The following is a 19,328-nucleotide window of genomic DNA, read 5'->3' as shown; positions in this document are numbered from 1 at the left end:
AGGTAGTTTATAGCCCCCATTCTTCTGAGGTTTCTTGTCCCTTGTAAAACTGAGGGGTGTCTGAAACTGCAGAAGGGTGTGCAGCTTGGAATGAATCCCAGTGCTTTGGGTGGGATTAAGGAGGTGGGCTTCCATGCAAATGGCAAATCTAACCCCCTCTTAAATCGCCCTCTCATGTGGCTTGCCTTTGTTGTTTAGATGATGACATCTATGTGTGTGAAGCGGTTCCTGCTGCAGTGAAGCACCAATCAAAGGAAGCAAAGAAACACCGGGCTTCCACCAGCGATGCTGCTGGAAGAGCAGCATCTGCAGGACAGGTCAGCAGAGACTTTCCTGACCCTTGTGCAGCCGTAGGTGGTTCTTTACCCTTGACAGCAGGCGCCTCTTGTGTGCTGGGTTTGCCTCACTGGGGTTTGCGTGCTCTGCTCTTGCACGTGGAGCTGAGGAAGGAGCACCCAAAATACGTGACCTTGTGAGAAAAATCAGCCGCCTCCTCTGGATAAAGCCCCCTCTGCTGGGTTCGGTATCCACCGGTCCAGGAGAGGATTCCCGTAGTACGTTGGCTCTGTAAAACCGAGTCACGAGCTGCTTGACCCCTTAGTTTGGTTCCGTGGTGCAGTGTTGTCCCTGAGAGCGCCACTGACTCTTTGTTTGTTCCAAACACCTTTTTGAGGGGCTCAGCTCTCCCCGAGCGAGAGTCAGGGGTGAACTCCAGAATGCTGAGGAGCTGCCCGAGGGGCACTGGGCAGGAAGCCTGAGGAGGTTTAATCACCGCACATAGGAGAGCCCCTGTTAACAATCAAAACCAAAGGTTAACAATCAAACCCAAAGGGCAGCTTGCTGGTCAGAGATCCTGCAAAGATCCTTCTGCTGTGCTCTGAGACAGCAAATCCCGGTCCCGAAGTCGGACCAGAGCTGCCTCCGTTTCTGGAAGTTTCCGCTTGCTTGGGCTGGTGTTCAGGTTAAACTCAGGGCGGTGCTTTGTTTGTTTCTGTTTCAGACTTCGGCCTTTTCTTCTCAGCCTCCAGTTAAAAGACACAGAAGTTCATTGCTGGAAGATGAAATGGTCCAAATTGGTAAGGCTGATGTCAAGTCCTGAGCTTGTTTCTTCTGCGCTCTTCCTGGCGTGTGGTGCAACTCTCCCCCTCAGCTCACGGATGGGTTGTGGCAGCATCGCCCCTCGGTAGCGTCTGGCAGTGCTGGAGTGGGAACTCAGTTTTTTCCCTGCATCCCTGCGCTGCTGCTGGGTTGGGGCCGGGCGTTTAGCTCGGCGTCTCAGTACCAGAGCTGCCTTGGATGCAGCCAGCTCCAGCTGCGATATGGCGACTGCCAGCTGGCCATAAGGAAATTGGTTTGATTGGAGGTGTTAGATCCCCAGAACCCTTTTTGGGTTTGAATTTGGGGTTCAGCCTGGTGATACCTCGTGCCCAGTGCAAGGTGCTGGAGTTGCCAGTAAGAAAATCTGAGACTGTTCTAAAGTAACGGAACACAGGGAATGTGGGGACGTAGGGGAGAAAGGAAGCACTGACCTTTGGGGAAGCTCTTCACCGTCTCCTCATCAACCTCAGTTCCCTTTTACAGTGACTGATGGCTTATGCTCTTCTCTCCTAGATGAAATTCCCTTGGACAGCTATCCACGATCCATCTGGAAGAACGCAGCTCCTTGTGCGAGGTAAAACCCTTTTGTTTTCTCTGACTTTCTTCTCTGAAAGGTTTGCTTTCGATTCCATTCTTGAGGAAAGCAGCCGCTACATCTTGGTGCCAGCTCACCTGGCTCTTAGAAGAGCTGGGGGCCAGATGGTGTGAGCAAGGCCCCTGTGCGGCTCTTTAGTCTTCGGTATCGCCCCAGGGCTTGTGCCCCCCAGCACCTGCAGCCAAGGCAGTTGTTGGGATTGTCACTTGTGCTTCTCTCTCTCCTGTCCTGGGTGGCTGGGGACAGCAGGTCTGGAAGTCATAAAGGTCTCACCTCTGTCCCCTTCCTGACCAGGGCAGGCACTTTACCAACCAGCTGGGAGGGGTTCTGGGGTGGGGAGGTGCGTGCTGGAACCTCCTCATGAGGCTGTTTCTTTTGCCCTTGTTTTTAGCCCGAGCAAGGACATCGGACACTACGTGCAGCTGGCTCTGGGCAGCACCTCACTGCCAAGGCCTCCCATTAAGAAGCACAGTCAGCGAGGATCCAGCACTCCTGGAGGGAGCAAAGCAGGGAGGCTTTCCTGTGCTGCTGAGGAGGTGCGCTGGGGGAGAGAGGCGCTTTGGCAATGCAGGGGCCTGGCAGACAACTGGTAGTAGTGTGCTGGGACAGGACCCTCCTGCCAGTGTGGCTGGGACAGGGCACTGTACTGCTGGGTCACTGAGCACGTGTTTGTGGCAGAGTCATTTCACTGGTTTGTCCTTAACCCAGCTCAGTGGTGGCCTTCAGAGAGCAACTCTAAAGTGATGGCATGGGCTTAAACCCGCTCAGCTGCTCATAATCCAACTAAGGGGGTCTTTCCCTATCCTTTCCTTCCGATATCTGAAGCAACTCTTGGAAAATTCCTGATAATCATGGAATCATAGAATCACATAATGACATGGGTTAAAGGGTTGCCAAGGATCACAGAGTTCCAACCCCCCTGCCATCAGTAGGGCCACCAACCTGTAGGCCTGGATCTGCACAAGGTTGCCTAGGGCCCCATCCAACCTGGTGTTGAACACTTCCAGGGACAGGGCATCAACCACCTCTCTGGGCAGCCTGTTCCAGCCTCTAACCATTCTCTCTGTAAAAAACTTTCCCTAATATCTAATCTAAACCTTCCTTCCTTTAGTTTTAATCTGTTCCCCCTTGTCTTGCCATTATCTACCCTTTTAAAAAGTTGAATCCTCTTCTGTTTATACGCTCCCTTCAGGTACTGGAAGGCTGCCGTGAGGTCTCCCCGCAGCCTTCTCCAGGCTGAACAAGTCCAACTCCCCCAGTCTCTCTTTGTAGGGAAGCTGCTCCAGCCCTCTCATCATCTTTGTGGCCTCCTCTTAACGCTCTCCAACAGTTTACAACTTTCTTTTACTTGGGGCCCCAGTTCTGGACACAGGACTCCAGCTTGGGTCTCATGAGTGCAGAGTAGAGAGGGACAATCACCTCCCTGTCCCAGCTGCCACCCCTCTTCTGATGGAGCCCAGGATACCATTGGTCTTCCAAGCTGCAAGAGCACACTGCTGGCTCATGTCAAGTTTCTCATCCTCCATAACACCCAGGTCCTTCTCAGCAGGGCTGCTCTCAAGGAGCTCTTCTCCCAGTCTGTATCTATGTCTGGGATTCTTCTGGCACAAGTGCAACACCTGACACTTGGCAGTGTTGAACCTCATTAGGTTCACCCAGGCCCATCATTCCAGCCTGTCAAGATCCCTCCGGATGGCCTCTTTTCCTTCTATTGTGTCAACCACACCCTTCAGCTTGGTGCCATCCCCAACCTTGCTGAGGGTGCACTGAATTCCATCATCGATGTCATTGATAAAGATGTTAAAGAGCACCGGTCCCAAGACAGACCCCTGGGGGACCCCGCTTGTCACCGGCCTCCACCTGGACATAGACCCATTGACCCCCACCCTTTAGCTATGGTCTGTCAACCAGTTTCTTATCCGCTGGATGCTCTACCCATCAAATCCACATCTCTCCAGTTTAGAGATAAGAATGTGGTGGGGCACTGTGTCAAAGGCCTTGCACAAGTCCAGGTAGATGACATCGGGTGACTTCCCTTTATCCCCCGATGCTGTCACTCCATCAGAGAAGGTCACCAGATTGGTGAGACACGACCTTCCCTTGGTGAAGCCGTGCTGGCTGTCCAGGATCAGGCACTCATCCCTCATGTGCTCCAACGTGTCATCCAGGAGGATCTGTTCCATGATCTTCCCAGGCACAGAGGTGAGGCTCACTGGCCTGTAGTTCCCTAAGTCTTCCTTGCTCCCTTTCTTATAAATGGGAGTGATGTGACCTTTTTTCCAGTCTCCAGGGACCTCGCCCGACAGCCATGAGTTTTCAGATATGATGCAGAGCGGCTCAGCAACCCCATCAGCAGCTCCTTCAGGACCCTGGGATGTATGTCACCCGGCCCCATAGACTTGTAGACATTCAGTCTCATGAGGCAGTCTCGGACTTGCTCTGCCCTTACAGTGGGGGGGATTTACTCCCCCAGTTCCCACCTAAAGGTCCAGGGATGCAATGTTCTGGGACTTGAGAATTATGAGAATCCTGGCTGCAGAGAAGACCGAGGCAAAGAACTCATTCAGTACCTCAGCGTTCTCCACATCACTTGCAGCCAGTTCTCCTTTCTCATTTACCAAGGGGGGTATGCTCTCTTGGACTTGTCTCTTCTGGCCAATGTATCTGTAAAATCCCTTTTTGTTTTTAACATCCTTTGCCAAGTTCAGTTCCATCTGTGCCTTGGCTTTCCTGATCCCATCTCTGCAAGCCCGAACAGCATCCCTGTATTTATTACAGGCAACACACCCTTGTTTCCAGAGCTTGTGTTTGCCTGCCTTTTCCCTCAGTTTGACCAGCAGGTCCTTGCCTACCCATACTGGTCTCCTGCCCACTTTCTTATTCAGAGGGACAGAGAGCTGTTGAGCTCCAGAAAGGCATCCTTAAAGAGTAGTTAAATAAACCTAGCTTACATAGGAGAAGAACTGGAGAACCAGGCCCTGGCCAGCTGTGGAGTCCCATTAAGATACCCTGGGGACTCAGCGCAGCCAATCACGACTTGGATTGGCAGGAATGTGATTTGCCTGAATTAAGACGCAGAGCACAGCTGAAGAGCCTCCCATTAGAGGAGAGTGTTGCAGAAGGGATTCTTGTGGTTTATAGCAGGACACAAGTTCCTAGAGCAGGGCTGACACAAAGTTTAGGTGCTGCTAAAGTAAACTGGAATAACATGCCGGTATTGTGGGAACAGCCTGTGCAGTTTGCCCTGTCCCCAGATTACAAACGGTCGCTTCATACGCTGAGGTCCTGATCTCCTTTTTAAATACTTTTTCCCCCTCTATTCTGGCAGGATTTTCAGAAAGGAGGAAAGAAGAAGTACAAACAGCTCCTCAAAATCCTGAAGAAACAATCTAGACGCCCGGCTGATCCACAGGGGACAAGCACCAACAAGTAATGACAGGGAGAATAAGCACTGCCTTTTTGGTGGTACTTTGTAGCTGGTGTAAATGGGACTGGAGACTTAATCTTTGCTGCTCTGTGTTAAGAGGGGCAGCATCTAGTTGTAGTGCTGGCAGCGTAACTTGAAGGTAAAAGATCCCTGGCGCTGGCTGTTCTGTAGCACCGTTCAAGCGAATTTAATCCTCTTGTTTGATGAGTTTTGCCTTGGTGGGGAATCCTGTTCTATCTGGGAACGTGAAACGTAACGTAAACACAGGGGATGCGGCGATTTTCGGTCTATAAACCCGGGGGCACCCCGAGAAGCCTCATCCCGGCTGCGCGCGCAGCACCCTCACTGCCCGCATGCCCGCCGTTGGTGCTCGGGCAGGGCAGGGGGAAGCGGGGTGGCTCCGAGACCCAGCCGAATCCAGCGGGAAAGGCGAAACCCACCCCGTACCCGGCCAGTGGGAGTCCAGCCCAGCCCAGCGCTGGCGAGGGAGGCCCCGCCCGCGGGAGGGGGAGCAGCACCGCGCATGCGTGTCCGCCCCTGGCCCCCGCCCCTTCGCTTCCCTGGGCTCTCCCTCCCCAGACAGGCAGCGGGAGGAGCCAATGGAGGCGGCCGCTCCGCACACTCGTGGGAGGGGCGGCCGGGGTGGGCAGGGCCGTGCCGGGCGTCGCACAGGATGGGCGCATTTCCGCCGCGGGCTGCCGGGGCCTATGTACCAATGGCTGCTGGGGGTCTTCGGCGCCCTCTTCGCCGCTGCCCGCCGCACCCCCGAAGCGCCCGCGGCCTCGGCGCCGCTCCAGAGGCCGCCCCCCAGGTCAGCGAGCCGCCCCGACGCCGTACGGCCGCCCGAGGGCCTCGCCCCGTCACTGAGTCCCCGCGGCCTCTCGGGGTGCGGCCTGCGGGACCTCTCCCCCCCGTCCCCTCGGAGCCAGCCCGGAGCGCGGCGCCTCGGCCGCGTCTGCTCGGCGTTAGAGCCCAGGGCGGGAGCGGGGCTCGGTGTCTCCCCGGCCCGAGAAGGCCCGTGGCAAATCCGCCCACACCCCACCCCGTTGGGTTTCCGTCTGTGAAGCGGGGAGTTTGAAAAGAAACGGGCCCTGTGAGCGGGCGTGCGGCAGGAGCAGATGGCTGACTGTGTGTGTGAGGGGATACAGCGGGTGGAGGGGAATCCCAGCGTAGGGCATGTGGGGAAACGGGGTGTTAACGGTGTCAGTATCCCGGAGCTCCCAGTAAGAGGTGGTGAATGGTTGTGGGGTTGGAAGGGACCTTAGAGATCCATCTTGTTCCAGCCCCCCTGCTATGGGCAGCGATGGCCATGCCATGTCTGTGGCTTCTGTGTCCCTGAGAAGAGGGAGCGTCTTGTGGAGAGAGACGCTGGCTGCCCCAGTAGTAGGTCCCAGCAGCCGTGCAGAGCACAGTGCCAGGGCAGGAAGGTGCCTGTGCAGGGGCTGCTGGCTGTCATGGCACGATGTGAGTGGGAGACCCAGTTTCCATCACCAACACATTGCTGGGAAAGGCAGGAGAAGCGGTGTCAGGGAAAGCGTGTTAGGTGCTTCAGCTGCTCTCCCACTGCAAAGAGGTTTTCCAGCAGCGCTGGCTGGGACGGGCTGTAAGGTGGCAAAGGTGTTCCCAGGTCCCCTGTGTGAGTCCTTGGACAGAACTTTCAGAAGGGAATTATCCCACTGTGGCAGGATAACTAGCAGTGCCTTGGCTGGGAGAGGCAGTGGCTGTGTGTGTCTGAGATGATCCCGGGGGTGGGGCTTGGAAGCGGAACTACAGCAATTAGCTTTGCATGTTTGCTTGTGTGAAGCTCAGCCGTGGTTGTAAATCCCTGTTCTGTGTGTTCTTCCCTCAGCCCTCAGCCGCCTGTGCAACATCCAGACAGACAGGAACCACAGCAGCTACAAGGTGCCACCCATGACAGAGGTAGTTCATAGCCCCAGTTCTTCTGAGGTTTCTTGTCCCTTGTAAAACTGAGGGGTGTCTGAAACTGCAGGAGTGTGTGCAGGTTGGAATGAATCCCAGTGCTTTGGGTGGGATTAAGGAGGTGGGCTTCCATGCAAATGGCAAATCTAACCCCCTCTTAAATCGCCCTCTCATGTGGCTTGCCTTTGTTGTTTAGATGATGACATCTCCGTGTACGAAGAGGTTCCTGCTGCAGTGAAGCTCCAATCAAAGGAAGCAAAGAAACGCTGGGCTTCCACCAGTGATGCTGCTGGAAGAGCAGCATCTGCAGGACAGGTCAGCAGAGACTTTCCTGACCCTTGTGCAGCCGTAGGTGGTTCTTTTCCCTTGACAGCAGGCGCCTCTTGTGTGCTGGATTTCCCTCATTGGGGTTTGCGTGCTCTGCTCTGGCACATGGAGCTGAGGAAGGAGCACCCAAAATACGTGACCTTGTGAGAAAAATCACCCGCCTCCTCTGGATAAAGCCCCCTCTGCTGGGTTCGGTATCCACCGCTGAGTCACGAGCTGCTTGACCCCTTAGTTTGGTTTCGAGGTGCAGTGTTGTCCCTGAGAGCGCCACTGACTCTTTGTTTGTTCCAAACACCTTTTTGAGGGGCTCAGCTCTCCCCGAGTGAGAGTCAGGGGTGAACTCCAGAATGCTGAGGAGCTGCCCGAGGGGCACTGGGCAGGAAGCCTGAGGAGGTTTAATCACCGCACATAGGAGAGCCCCTGTTAACAATCAAAACCAAAGGTTAACAATCAAACCCAAAGGGCAGCTTGCTGGTCAGAGATCCTGCAAAGATCCTTCTGCTGTGCTCTGAGACAGCAAATCCCGGTCCCGAAGTCGGACCAGAGCTGCCTCCGTTTCTGGAAGTTTCCGCTTGCTTGGGCTGGTGTTCAGGTTAAACTCAGGGCGGTGCTTTCTTTGTTTCTGTTTCAGACTTGGGCCTTTTCTTCTCAGCCTCCAGTTAAAAGACACAGAAGTTCATTGCTGGAAGATGAAATGGTGCAAATCGGTAAGGCTGATGTCAAGTCCTGAGCTTATTTCTTCTGCGCCCTTCCTGGCGTGTGGTGCAACTCTCCCCCTCAGCTCACGGATGGGTTGTGGCAGCATCGCCCCTCGGTAGCGTCTGGCAGTGCTGGAGTGGGAACTCAGTTTCTTCCCTGCATCCCTGCGCTGCTGCTGGGTTGGGGCCGGGCGTTTAGCTCGGCGTCTCAGTACCAGAGCTGCCTTGGATGCAGCCAGCTCCAGCTGCGATATGGCGACTGCCAGCTGGCCATAAGGAAATTGGTTTGATTGGAGGTGTTAGATCCCCAGAACCCTTTTTGGGTTTGAATTTGGGGTTCAGCCTGGCGATACCTCGTGCCCAGCGCAAGGTGCTGGAGTTGCCAGTAAGAAAATCTGAGACTGTTCTAAAGTAACGGAACACAGGGAATGTGGGGACGTAGGGGAGAAAGGAAGCATTGACCTTTGGGGAAGCTCTTCACCGTCTCCTCATCAACCTCAGTTCCCTTTTACAGTGACTGATGGCTTATGCTCTTCTCTCCCAGATGAAATGCCTTGCAGGGCTCCCTTGGGCAACGGAACACTGTCCATCTGGGAGAACACAGCTCCCTGTGCGAGGTAAAACCCTTTTGTTTTCTCTGACTTTCTTCTCTGAAAGGTTTGCTTTCGATTCCATTCTTGAGGAAAGCAGCCGCTACATCTTGGTGCCAGCTCACCTGGCTCTTAGAAGAGCTGGGGGCCGGATGGTGTGAGCGAGGCCCCCGTGCAGCTCTTTAGCCTTTGGTGTCACCCCAGGGCTTGTGCCCCAGGACCTGCAGCCAAGGCAGTTGTTGGGATTGTCACTTGTGCTTCTCTCTGTCCTGTCCCGGGTGGCTGGGGACAGCAGGTCTGGAAGTCGTAAAGGTCTCACCTCTGTCCCCTTCCCGACCAGGGCAGGCGCTTTACCAACCAGCTGGGAGGGGTTCTGAGGCGGGGAGGTGCGTGCTGGAACCTCCTCATGAGGCTGTTTCTTTTGCTCTTGTTTTTAGCCCAAGCAAGGACATGGGACACTACGTGCAGCTGGCTCTGGGCAGCACCTCACTGCCAAGGCCTCCCATTAAGAAGCACAGTCAGCGAGGATCCAGCACTCCTGGAGGGAGCAAAGCCGGGAGGCTTTCCTGTGCTGCTGAGGAGGTGCGCTGGGGAGAGAGGCGCTTTGGCAATGCAGGGGCCTGGCAGACAACTGGTAGTAGTGTGCTGGGACAGGACCCTCCTGCCAGTGTGGCTGGGACAGGGCACTATACTGCTGGGTCACTGAGCGCGTGTTTGTGGCAGAGTCATTTCACTGGTTTGTCCATAACCCAGCTCAGTGGTGGCCTTCAACTGAGGGGGTCTTTCCCTATCCTTTCCTTCCAATATCTGAAGCAACTCTTGGAAAATTCCTGATAAACCTAGCCTGCGTGGGAGAAGACATGGAGAAGCTGGCCCTGGCCAGCTGTGGAGTCCCATTAAGATATCCTGGGGACTCATAGCACCCAATCACGACTTGGATTGACAGGAATGTGATTTGCCTGAATTATGATGCAGAGCACAGCTAAAGAGAAGAACCTCACATTAGAGGAGAGAGTTGCAGAAGAGATTCTTGTGGTTTATAGCGGGACACAAGTTCCTAGAGCAGGGCTGACACAAAGTGAAGGTGCTGCTAAAGTAAACTGGAATAGCATGGCAGCATTTTGGGAACAGCCTGTGCAGTTTGCTCTGTCTCCAGATTACAAACGTTTACTTCATATGCTGAGGTCCTGATCTCCTTTTTTAATACTTTTTCCCCCCTCCATTCTGGTAGGATGTTCAGCAAGGAGAAAAGAAGAAGTACAAACAGCTCCTGAAAAACCTGAAGGAACAATCTAGATGCCCTGCTGATCCACTACCCACCAGCAGCAACAAGTAAGGACAGGGAGAATAAGCACTGCCTTTTTGGTGGTGACTTTAGCTGGTGTAAATGGGACTGGAGACTTAATCTTTGCTGCTCTGTGCTAAGAGAGGCAGCATCTAGTGCTGGCAGCGTAACTTGAAGGTAAAAGATCCCTGGCGCTGGCTGTTCTGTAGCACCGTTCAAGGGAATTTCTCTTCCTCTTGTTTGTCACTGATGAGTTTTGCCTTGGTTGGGGAATCCTGTTTTATCTGGGAACGTGAAATGTAATGTAAACACAGGGGATGCCCGGATTTTCTCTCTTCCTTTCCACCTCCCCTGGTCCTTGTCACACAACTTAGAGGAAGTTTTCTCTTTGGGGTTCGCTAAGCTGACAAATTTCACTCCTGCCCCTCTGGTCTGCCCAGGTTGTCGCCCAGCTGAGTATGAAGGGCGTCTGCACAGCAATGCCTGCTGTGTTTTGTGGTGACACCAGTGTAGGATGTTTCTGTCCAGGGATTTAACAGTCTCGTTGTACTTTAGGTATTTCTATTGCTTTAGCTATGGCTCCCCACTCACATGTAGACATTTGTGTAGGAATAAACTGTCTCCTTTCTGGTGAACTGATACGTGCTGATAACAAATGCCATGCTTACAAATGTTGTGGCTCTTCTTTATTGTTTTTTCCTGCACCAAAGGGCTCCGGCCTCCTGGAATGCTCCAGCCTCCTGGAATGCTCCAGCCTTCTGCAGTGCTCCAGCCTTCCCCTCTGCTCCGGGCTTGTCCACTGCTCAGACCTCTTCAAGTGCTCCATCCTTTGCCCCTGCTCCGGTCTACTTTCGTATTCCATCCTACTCCCATGTTCCATCCTTGCCCCATCTTTCAAAATCATCCAGTCAGCCAGTTACAACTGTGTGCCACCTGGACAAAAAGAAATACGGAGGAGACCCATTTCCATCTGGGACACCGAAGACAGGTGAGTATCTCCATGATTCCTGTCTGTCCCACGTGGTAGGTAGACTGTAGCTGTACCACACAGCTGGATGACGTAGTATCTGGTTGTCTGGACTTGTGGAGGGTGACACATTACTGCACCCTCTTAGGTGTCCGCTACTTAACTCAGGCTTGCGGTTCCCTGCTGCTCTTTAGTGCTTTTTTCCTGCTGTTGGTGACTCTCTGTGACAGCAGAGCTTCGGATCCGCATAAACTGGTGGTTGTAATACCAGGTGTTGGAGGGCAGACACCTCGTATTGTCCCAGCCCTCATTTCCCTGCCCGCTGCTAAGAGACTTTTGCCTCGGGACTTTATCCTGCAGTCCTGCGGGGTTGGAAATGATTTGGGAGCAGATGCTAGAATTTGGGGAAACCGGGTTTTGTTGTGGAAAATGGCTCACTGTGCTGAGCCTGGAGGAGCATCTGGTTTTGCCAGCAATCTCTCATGTAGCCAGGGCCCTGCTTCAGCTCTGGGAGGCTCGTGCGTGGTATTCAAAGTCTTTGCCAGAGGTTGAAATTCCTAATCACATGGTTGTCGTTCCAAGTTGGTTTCTATTTTATCACCCAGAACCCGAGAGCTGGTGGCAACTGGGAGTTGACTTCTTGTTTTCCTGTTCCCACTCTTCTCTGCAGGTATCAAACATGCAACCGTGTGCAGCCCACAGTGGTCACAGAAAAATCAGATCAGGTCAGAGTCTCTTCTACTAGGGGTTCTTGTTCCTCTGGGCTCTGTGTGTGTTTCCCTCAGCTCACTGTGTCTGGGTGTAAGTGCAGCTGCAGATGGTCGCATTGTGCCGTGTGTACAGCACCTGCCGTGCAGTGTTTCTCACAGGGAGATCCCAAAGCGCTTGATCATCGAGGAAGGGCTGGTTGTTGCCCCCTTTTCCAATGAGTGAAACCCATAATGAGAAACAAGAGGAGCCTGGCGCCTGGATAGGGATGACTGCAGGCTGAATATGAGCCAGCAGTGTGCCCAGGCGGCCAGGAAGGCCAATGGCATCCTGGCTTGTATCAGAAATAGCATGGCTAGCAGGTCTGGAGAGGAGATGGTGCCCCTGTACTGGCCACTGTTGAGGCTGCACCTCGAGTGCTGGGTCCAGTTCTGGGCTCCTCACCATAAGAAGGACATGGAGGTCCTGGAGCGAGTCCAGAGAAGGGCAGCCAGGCTGGGGAAGGGGCTGGAGGGCAAATCCTATGAGGAGCAGCTGAGGGAGCTGGGGGTGTTCAGCCTGCAGAAGAGGAGGCTGAGGGGAGACCTTATCCCCCCCTCCACTGACCTGACAGCAGGGTGCAGAGTTGGGCGATGGTCTCTCCAGCCAGGGGACAGGAGATGGGACAAGGGGAAATGGCCTCAAGCTGTGCCAGGGCAGGGTCAGGTCAGATGTGAGGGAAAAGTTCTTCCTTGGCAGAGTTGTCAGGGCCTGACACAGGCTGCCCAGGGAGGGGGCTGAGTCTCTGCCCCTGGGTGTGTTTAACAGGCGGGGAGATGAGGTGCTCAGGGATATGGTTTAGCTTAGGATGGGAATGGTTGGACTTGATGATCTTAAAGGACTTTTCCAACCTTGTGATTCTGTGAAAGTTTAGGGAGCTCCCAGCTCTTCATCCTCACCCAGTCTTGGAGTGGTGAAAGAATGGTGCTGGGAGCTGAGACGACACTGTTGTGCACTCGTGTGTGTGACTGAGGCTCTGGTCAGAATCAGCCTCGAAAAAGCATTTCTTGTCTGGAGGGGGACAAATTCTGAGAATTAGGCAGGATCCACAGCTCACTTCTCTCTCTCTCTTTCTCTCTTCCCCTCCCCGCAGGTACGACACACCAAAAGAAAACACTAAGAACGGACTACCAAGGGAACCAGCCACCGTGACGGTAAGTGTGGGTTCCTTGTTATTCCCCTTTTCAGGACAATAGGGCTGTTTGTGATCAGAAAGCTTTGTGCTCCTCGTGGTGCTGACTCAGCCATTTCTGTGTTTGTCCTGGTTGGTTTTTCCTGGGTTTCAAAACGCCAGCTCAAGCCAATCTCTCTGGCTCCCTTGCTTCCGTTTCGTTTGGGATGCAGCTTTACCCGGGCACACTCTTGGACTGTAAATACAGAGTCCCTTTGGAGTTTGCCTGTTGGATGTGTGTGTGCAAACCCACTCCCACTTCTACGCATGAGCTAGATTCTCTGCGTCGTGCCGCAGCAAACAAATCTCTGCTTGCTTGCTAGCTTGATGTCCTTTTGTCTGACAGAAACAGAATGGACCTGAAGCCTCAAAAGAGGAATTACCACATCTGCCATTTGCTGTGCCCGAAAAGACACCTGCCCATGAAGGGAAGAAGTCAACATCCAGCAGCAAACCAGAGCCCTGTGCTCTGCTCACCAAGGTACCGTAGCTGACACTGGGTTACCCAAAGCAGAGGCTGTGGAACAGCTGAAAGGAACTCTGGCTTGGGAATCTTAAGCACGTGCCATGAACCTGCTACGGAGCATCCTGGCAGCTGTGACTTCACGCCACAAAGCTCAGCTCTGGCACTGGTTTTAAGGACCTGTTGTGCTACACATGCTCCTTCCGCTGTGCTAACCTGAGGGCTGGGGGGCTTCTGCCACCAGGACAAAACTGAGTCTGGGTTCTAACAGCCCCCCCGGAGCGATGCCAGCCTGATTGGCTCTGCCTCCCAGCCTCTCCTACTGGGGGAGAGGACTGGAAAATTAAGCTTTAGCTTATCCGTGATGTTGCATCGCTCGTGGGGGACCTGAGCAGGACCTCGCAGAGCCCTGTATGCCCACTGGGCATGGTGTCACCCCGTGTAACAGTGGTCAGGGGAGTCAACTCAGATCCTCCATTAACATGGAGTGGGGGTTCAAGTTTTCCCAGTTTGTGGGAATTTTGGGAGCTACAGTGGTGCCTGCCTGGTGTAAGTGAGCACCTCCTTTCCTCCCTGTTGAGGACTGACTTGGAGAGGGCTAGTGATTCCAGAGTTTAGGAAGTCTGCCCAGGATGCTCAGTGCAAGGGAAAGCAGGTGCTTTTCTTCCTGTGCAAGCCCGGGTCCTACCAAGGTGATGCTGTAGCGGGCCGGGGTGTTTCCTCAGCCAGACCCAGCAGTTTATCTGCATTCCTTAAGCCAACTCAGATGGAAACATCCATATTACAACCAGCTGTGTGCACAGCCAGGACTCCTGAACTCCTGGCTCCCGTGTCGCTGCCTCAGTTTCCCCCTGTAACGCCAAATTCTTGCAGGCTCCTGTCTTAGCTGCCCTGGTCAGGAGAATGCCTCCTGCCGTTGTTGTAGCCCTGGGCATTGCGGGGGCCGCAGCATCCCGTGGGGAAGGTGTTTGCTTGTCTGTCTGTCCGTTAGCGTGCTCAGCGCCCTGGTTCACGAGGCCTTCCCCATTTAACGGCTCCTTTCAGGCCATGGAGGAGGAGATCGCTGCTGCATTGGGCGACGGAAACCCTGATGAAATCCTGAGCAGCGCCTTCAAACTGAGAGTCACTCGTGAGGACATCCAAACGCTGGAGAAGCTGCGGTGGCTAAATGACACGGTGAGGCCTCACAGCACAGGGTGTGATCTTTAGTTTGGCATTTATGTCAAACTCCCCCTTTGCTGGGGACAGAAGTCTTGTCAGAATCATTTGGTGACCTTTAGAGCCTGGAAATCTCGGCACAGTTCTTACTGTAGGTACTTAAGGGCCTGGGGTTTCTGGGAGTTCCTTTACTACTGGCGTTGTGCAGCTCCCAGGAGTGAGTTCAAGATGATGGGAGAGGGTGAAAGGTGATAACCAAGTGATAACCAAGTGCCAAATTCTCTGAGCAAAGCAGCTGAGAGTGGTTTGGAGAAAACCCACAGCTTGGGTTGGAGTAAGGGTAGCCAGCCCAGGCATGGGGCTGTACTTTTTGTGTGGTAAGCTAGTGTCCTATTTTACTTGTTCAGTTTACTCTTTGTTGCAGGTCATTAATTTCTACATGGCTCTTCTGATGGACAGAAGCAACAAGAAAATTGGTCCATCAATCTTCGCATTCAACTCGTTCTTTTATATGAAACTGCGTTCGGGGGGCTACAACGCAGTGAAAAGGTGGAGCAGAGGAGTAGACCTTTTCACCAAGGACATCATTTTTATCCCTGTTCACTTGACATCTCACTGGACACTCGGGGTGAGTCAAACCCGGCTTTTTACTTAGAGCTGGATGGGGAGGAAAAGCCTGCAAGGAAAGTCATCTAGGGTTTGGGCTGCTGGGCCTCATCTGAGGGTCGTCTCTTACCGACAGGTCATAGATGTCAGAAAGAAGAGCATCAGGCACTATGACTCCCTCGGACAAGACGGTGCCGAGATCTGCCGGCTGTTATTGTGAGTAACCACTCGGGCGCTGCTTTTCCCTTGGGAGTTGGGAGAAGGATTAGGGCTTTTGCCCCTGGAACACGACCACAGGTTTTCCTGCTTCTGGTCAAGAACCCAACAGAAATGTTGGATTCGCTTGCTGCCAGTTGTGTGCCATCGAGTGCTTCCCCTCCGCCCCGGCTCTTCATACGCTCTTCCTCTTCCTCGCTTCGCTCTTTCCTCCTTGTCCCAGGGGTTCAGCCTCTGTGCTGCAGTGAGCGCTGGGACATGCTTCGTCTCTGTGTCTCTGCACCTCTGCTCTTCTGTTCCGCGTTTAAAACAAGCAGCAGTCCCTGCTTGCCTCCAGCTTGCCCCAGCCACCTCCCCTTCTGTTCCTGTTGTGGGTGAGCTGTACTGCTGATGTTCTGCCTCAAGACCAGTGTCTTGTAGCAAGCTTTCCCTGGGACCACCCCCAGCCTGGGAACTCCCTCGACCCAAAAGCTTTTGTATTTCCTCTTCCCGGAGGTGCTCCCGGTATGTGGATACACGCTGGGCATTGCAGTTCCTTGCTTGGTTCTCCTGCTCCTCCTCTGGCAACACAGGATTTGAGGGGTTTCTAAATGAGCTTATGCTTTTGTAGGAGTCTCCTTCAGGAGCTTGCTTTTTGTGGGATTAAATGACGGAGATGAAGAGGGATCTTTTGTTCTCTTTTGATTTAAACAGCAAATTCCTGCAAGAAGAAAGTCTGGAGAAAAGACAGGTGGAGCTGGATTGTTCCGAATGGACTCTTCACAGCATGGAGCCCAACGTAAGTGAGCACTGCTTGGGTTTGGAAAGGGAACTGTGGCTCCTTGTTACGAGGGTCTGAACCTGTCCGAGTTCAGTCCAAGTCATCAGCCCGAAGCTTCTCCTCTCCTGACAGCACCACCTCTGGCTGTGAGCGGAGTGGGAAGACTCTCCAAGCAGAGCCTCTTCTCGCTGGCCCAATGCTCTCTTTGCTGTTTGGGGGGTTGGGGGTTGTTCAATTACTCTGCCCCATTCCGGTGAATCTGCTTTGCCCCCATTCCACACGTTTTTAAGGATCTGTTGGGCCATTGTCAGAGAACGTAGGCTGCAAAAATCAGCTCTGGGCTGATGACTGATCCTGGTTTGGAGCACAGAGCCCGGTGTGTGACAGAGCAGGGGCTAGTGCCGGTGTTTCTCAGGAAGCTCCCTCACAGGGAAAAGCGAGGCCTCAAGCCTTGATTGCAGGGACATGGCGCTGTGCAGAGCTGGGTGTGCCGAGAGCTGGGGGAACCGCCAAGCTTGCGGGAGTGGGAAGCGCATCACGAGTTGGGTCCGGGTAGCGCAGGGCTGGTGTGGGTAACGCGTGCTGCTCGTCCTCTGAGGTAAGGGAACATCCTCTGTCTTCCTCTGCCTTCACCAGGAAATCCCTCAGCAAAAGAATGGCAGCGACTGCGGGGTTTTCACCTGCAAATTTGCAGATTACATCTCCCGAGATGAGCCCCTGACCTTTACTCAGGTGAGTGAAGGTTTTCAACAGCTCCAGAGCTTTTTGCCCAAGATTTTTCCATGGGGATAAAAGAGCCGGGGGAGTTAAGGCAGCAGCCTGGGGCAGGGGCTGAGGGATTGTAGCTCTCCTTGGGTGCACGCTTGCTGGGGTCAGCACTTCAGGGTGGCCTCAGCAGGGCAGAGCTGCATTCCCCATCCTTAACGACCCGGGTGTTTGTGCCTCCTTTCTGCCCTGACTTCCTCTGTTAACGGCTTTCTCTCTCCTTCTCTTTGCAGAGACACATGCCATACTTCCGTAGGAAGATGGTGTGGGAAATACTCCATCAGCAGCTGCTCTGACACAGGCACTGTTGCGGTCACCTTGGGGGGGGAGGGGGGGGGGGGGGGGGGGGGAGGGTCCTGGTTTAGTTTTCCACTGGGAAGTCCCTGGAAACTGGGGTTTGTTTTGTTGTTCTTTTTTTTGTCTGTTAAATGTGAAAAGATAAATATTTATTTATTTTATTATAGTAAATATTTAAATTCTATATAAAAAGCTGTGCTGGTGTGAAGCTCTTTGTTGGGGACCGGAGCGGCGTTGACCCATCAGTGGGCTCTGTAGCTCAGAGCTGGCTCTGGGCAGAACGAGTCCCGGAGCACAGACTCTTCCCTAAGGGATTCTCACCAAGCCTGTGGGGACCATGGGGATGTCGTCCCGGCGAGGGCAATCCGCTCCCTGCCACGGGAGGAGGAAGGCATCCCCTCTTTGGGGGAACTCCTTAGATTTGTTGGGAAGAGAAAGCCAAACCTGTCTGTGCGGCGTGGTGAGTGTGAGCTGGCCACGACTGGGACCGGGAATCCAGGTGTTGCCGTGTGGAATTGCAGGGTGCTGCTGGAGAAGGGAGGCTGGAGGTCCCGTCATCGAGGTGGCGGGGAGGGATCGGCTCTTGGGGGGAAAAGATGGGGACGTGGCCTCTGGGCGCAATGAGCCATCATGGTGCTGCTCCTTGGCTCTGGTGAGGTTCATCTGTTGGGGCTTTGCTTCCAAACCCACAGGCTTCATCCATATCAGATCCTCCGAGAGCTGTTCCCCAGGGTTCTGTCCTGGCAGGAGGTGTGTCCTCTGCTCCATGGCTGCTGAACGCTGCGTTGTTTGAGCTGGGGGGACTGTCCTCTCCTGCTGTGGGGTGGTCACAGGGAAGGGGGACTTGCGTCCCGAGGCTCCTACAAGCTGCTGAGATGACCCTTGGGGAGAGGTGGCCTTATGACTGGGTGAGGAGGTGGGTGCAGGACCCTGTGTCTGGTTAGGAAATGTCCTTTCGGAGGTGAGGAGCTGATACATTCCCAGGCTAAGGGGAGAGTGAGGCTTTGCCGGGGCGGGGATATGGGCAGGATGCTCTGCACTGGCTTTGCAGGCTGCCTGCCTGTGCAGAAAGGATGCCGGGGGCGGGGGGCTCAGCCTGCTAGTTGGGGTCAGAGCCCCCTCCATGGACCTGGGGATGGTGGGTGGCAGGGGCTTGGCCCCCACCCCCCCAGCCCAAAACCCATTCTGGCCTTACCCCACCCATGTTTCCCTTCCACCCACCCTGCTGGAAGCCACCAGCCCAATTAGTGATCTGCTAATAAGCTTTTGGTAAAGGGATGCTGCCCTCACCCCCCCACAAAAAAATACCCCCAACCACCTTCATTCCCCCCACTCCCATCCCCCCCAATCCCCGGCAGTGCGTGCCGGAGGCAGGGAGACTGCGGGGGAACCGGGACCAACGCACGGCACTCGGAAGAAAGCACCAGAGAGCAAGCCCAGGCTCGTGGAGCTGGATGTATTTCTGGTTTGGGTCTTTTCCTTTTTGTTTTTCAAACAGAACCCCCTTTCTCCCCACCCTACGCTGGGGTGGGCGCACACAGACACGGTGCCATAGAAGGAAACACGGCATCAGGCCATGCTGCTCCCCATCCTTCCTCTTTCCCTGGGTTCATGGATGGTTTGATTGGGTTTTTTTTAAATGATTTTTGGGTTATTTTTTTCCTCTTTTTTTCTTTCCTTTTTTTCTGGCCTTTTTAACTATTTCTTGAGCTCTCTCTGAAGGAACACCCACCAGCTCTTGGCTGGCAGGAGGAGAGACCATGGCATGGGACACATGGGATGATTTCCTTCTCCCACCTCGCTCGAGATTCATTTTTTTTCCCAACTTGGGGTTTGTTGTTTTTTTAACTTTTTATTAAAAAAAAAATAAAAAAGAAAAAAAAATTAAAAAGCAAAGCGCTGCTCCAAGTCTCAGCTTTACAAGGCAGACAAAAAGCTCCAGAAGGGAAACACAAGCTCAAGGTGCTGAGGTACAAAAACCTGAGGTAGTTTCTCCGTGTGTGTGTGTATGTTTTGGGTAAGGGTGTTGGGGGGCGGGAGAGGTTGGCTTCTTGGGGATTGGTTTTATTTTAAGTTTGTAAAGATTTTGCTGTGTTTCCAGCTCTGGGCCAACAACCTTCTCTAAACCTGGTGGTTTTCTCCCCCCAACACCTAAAAATAAGGTCCCCTGACCATCCCTGCCTGGGCTTTTCTGGGGAAATTCCCACGGAGGAGGGCTGGGGCAGGGGTGAAGGGCTG

At 53.8% G+C, this 19,328-nt stretch overlaps 2 protein-coding genes across 2 annotated transcripts; both read left to right on the top strand.

Annotated features, from left to right (window-relative positions):
* The first annotated feature begins 202 nt into the window (after nucleotides 1-202).
* On the top strand, nucleotides 203-5,265 carry LOC311194283 (uncharacterized protein). Its single transcript, XM_084267330.1, has 5 exons — nucleotides 203-317; nucleotides 1,001-1,076; nucleotides 1,612-1,672; nucleotides 2,085-2,229; nucleotides 5,022-5,265. Exons 2-5 carry the CDS (start codon nucleotides 1,064-1,066, stop codon nucleotides 5,124-5,126), a joined length of 324 nt encoding a protein of 107 aa, XP_084123456.1. The 5' UTR covers nucleotides 203-317; nucleotides 1,001-1,063; the 3' UTR covers nucleotides 5,127-5,265.
* Nucleotides 5,266-7,263: 1,998 nt separating this feature from the next.
* SENP2 (SUMO specific peptidase 2) lies at nucleotides 7,264-17,110 on the top strand. Its single transcript, XM_084267255.1, has 15 exons — nucleotides 7,264-7,355; nucleotides 7,999-8,074; nucleotides 8,610-8,682; nucleotides 9,093-9,237; nucleotides 9,887-9,987; nucleotides 10,651-10,928; nucleotides 11,578-11,632; nucleotides 12,748-12,808; nucleotides 13,172-13,306; nucleotides 14,333-14,464; nucleotides 14,871-15,074; nucleotides 15,189-15,268; nucleotides 15,962-16,046; nucleotides 16,665-16,760; nucleotides 17,027-17,110. The coding sequence occupies exons 2-15, from the start codon at nucleotides 8,062-8,064 to the stop codon at nucleotides 17,087-17,089; spliced, it is 1,521 nt and encodes a 506-aa protein (XP_084123381.1). The 5' UTR covers nucleotides 7,264-7,355; nucleotides 7,999-8,061; the 3' UTR covers nucleotides 17,090-17,110.
* The last annotated feature ends 2,218 nt before the right edge of the window (nucleotides 17,111-19,328 follow it).

This window comes from Gallinula chloropus, assembly GCF_964237585.1.
Source record: "Gallinula chloropus genome assembly, chromosome: 8".
Lineage (NCBI taxonomy): Eukaryota > Metazoa > Chordata > Aves > Gruiformes > Rallidae > Gallinula > Gallinula chloropus.
Note: the sequence above shows the minus strand (reverse complement) of the source record. Positions and strands in the feature narration are given on the sequence as shown.

Bases quoted from the DNA above. Each gene is read 5' to 3' on its own strand.
- LOC311194283 (XM_084267330.1), top strand. The intron at 1,673-2,084 runs GTAAAACCCTTT...CCTTGTTTTTAG, and splicing joins AACGCAGCTCCTTGTGCGAG to CCCGAGCAAGGACATCGGAC. The intron at 2,230-5,021 runs GTGCGCTGGGGG...CTATTCTGGCAG, and splicing joins TTTCCTGTGCTGCTGAGGAG to GATTTTCAGAAAGGAGGAAA.
- SENP2 (XM_084267255.1), top strand. The intron at 9,988-10,650 runs GTAAGGACAGGG...CCTGCACCAAAG, and splicing joins CTACCCACCAGCAGCAACAA to GGCTCCGGCCTCCTGGAATG. The intron at 16,047-16,664 runs GTAAGTGAGCAC...TGCCTTCACCAG, and splicing joins TTCACAGCATGGAGCCCAAC to GAAATCCCTCAGCAAAAGAA.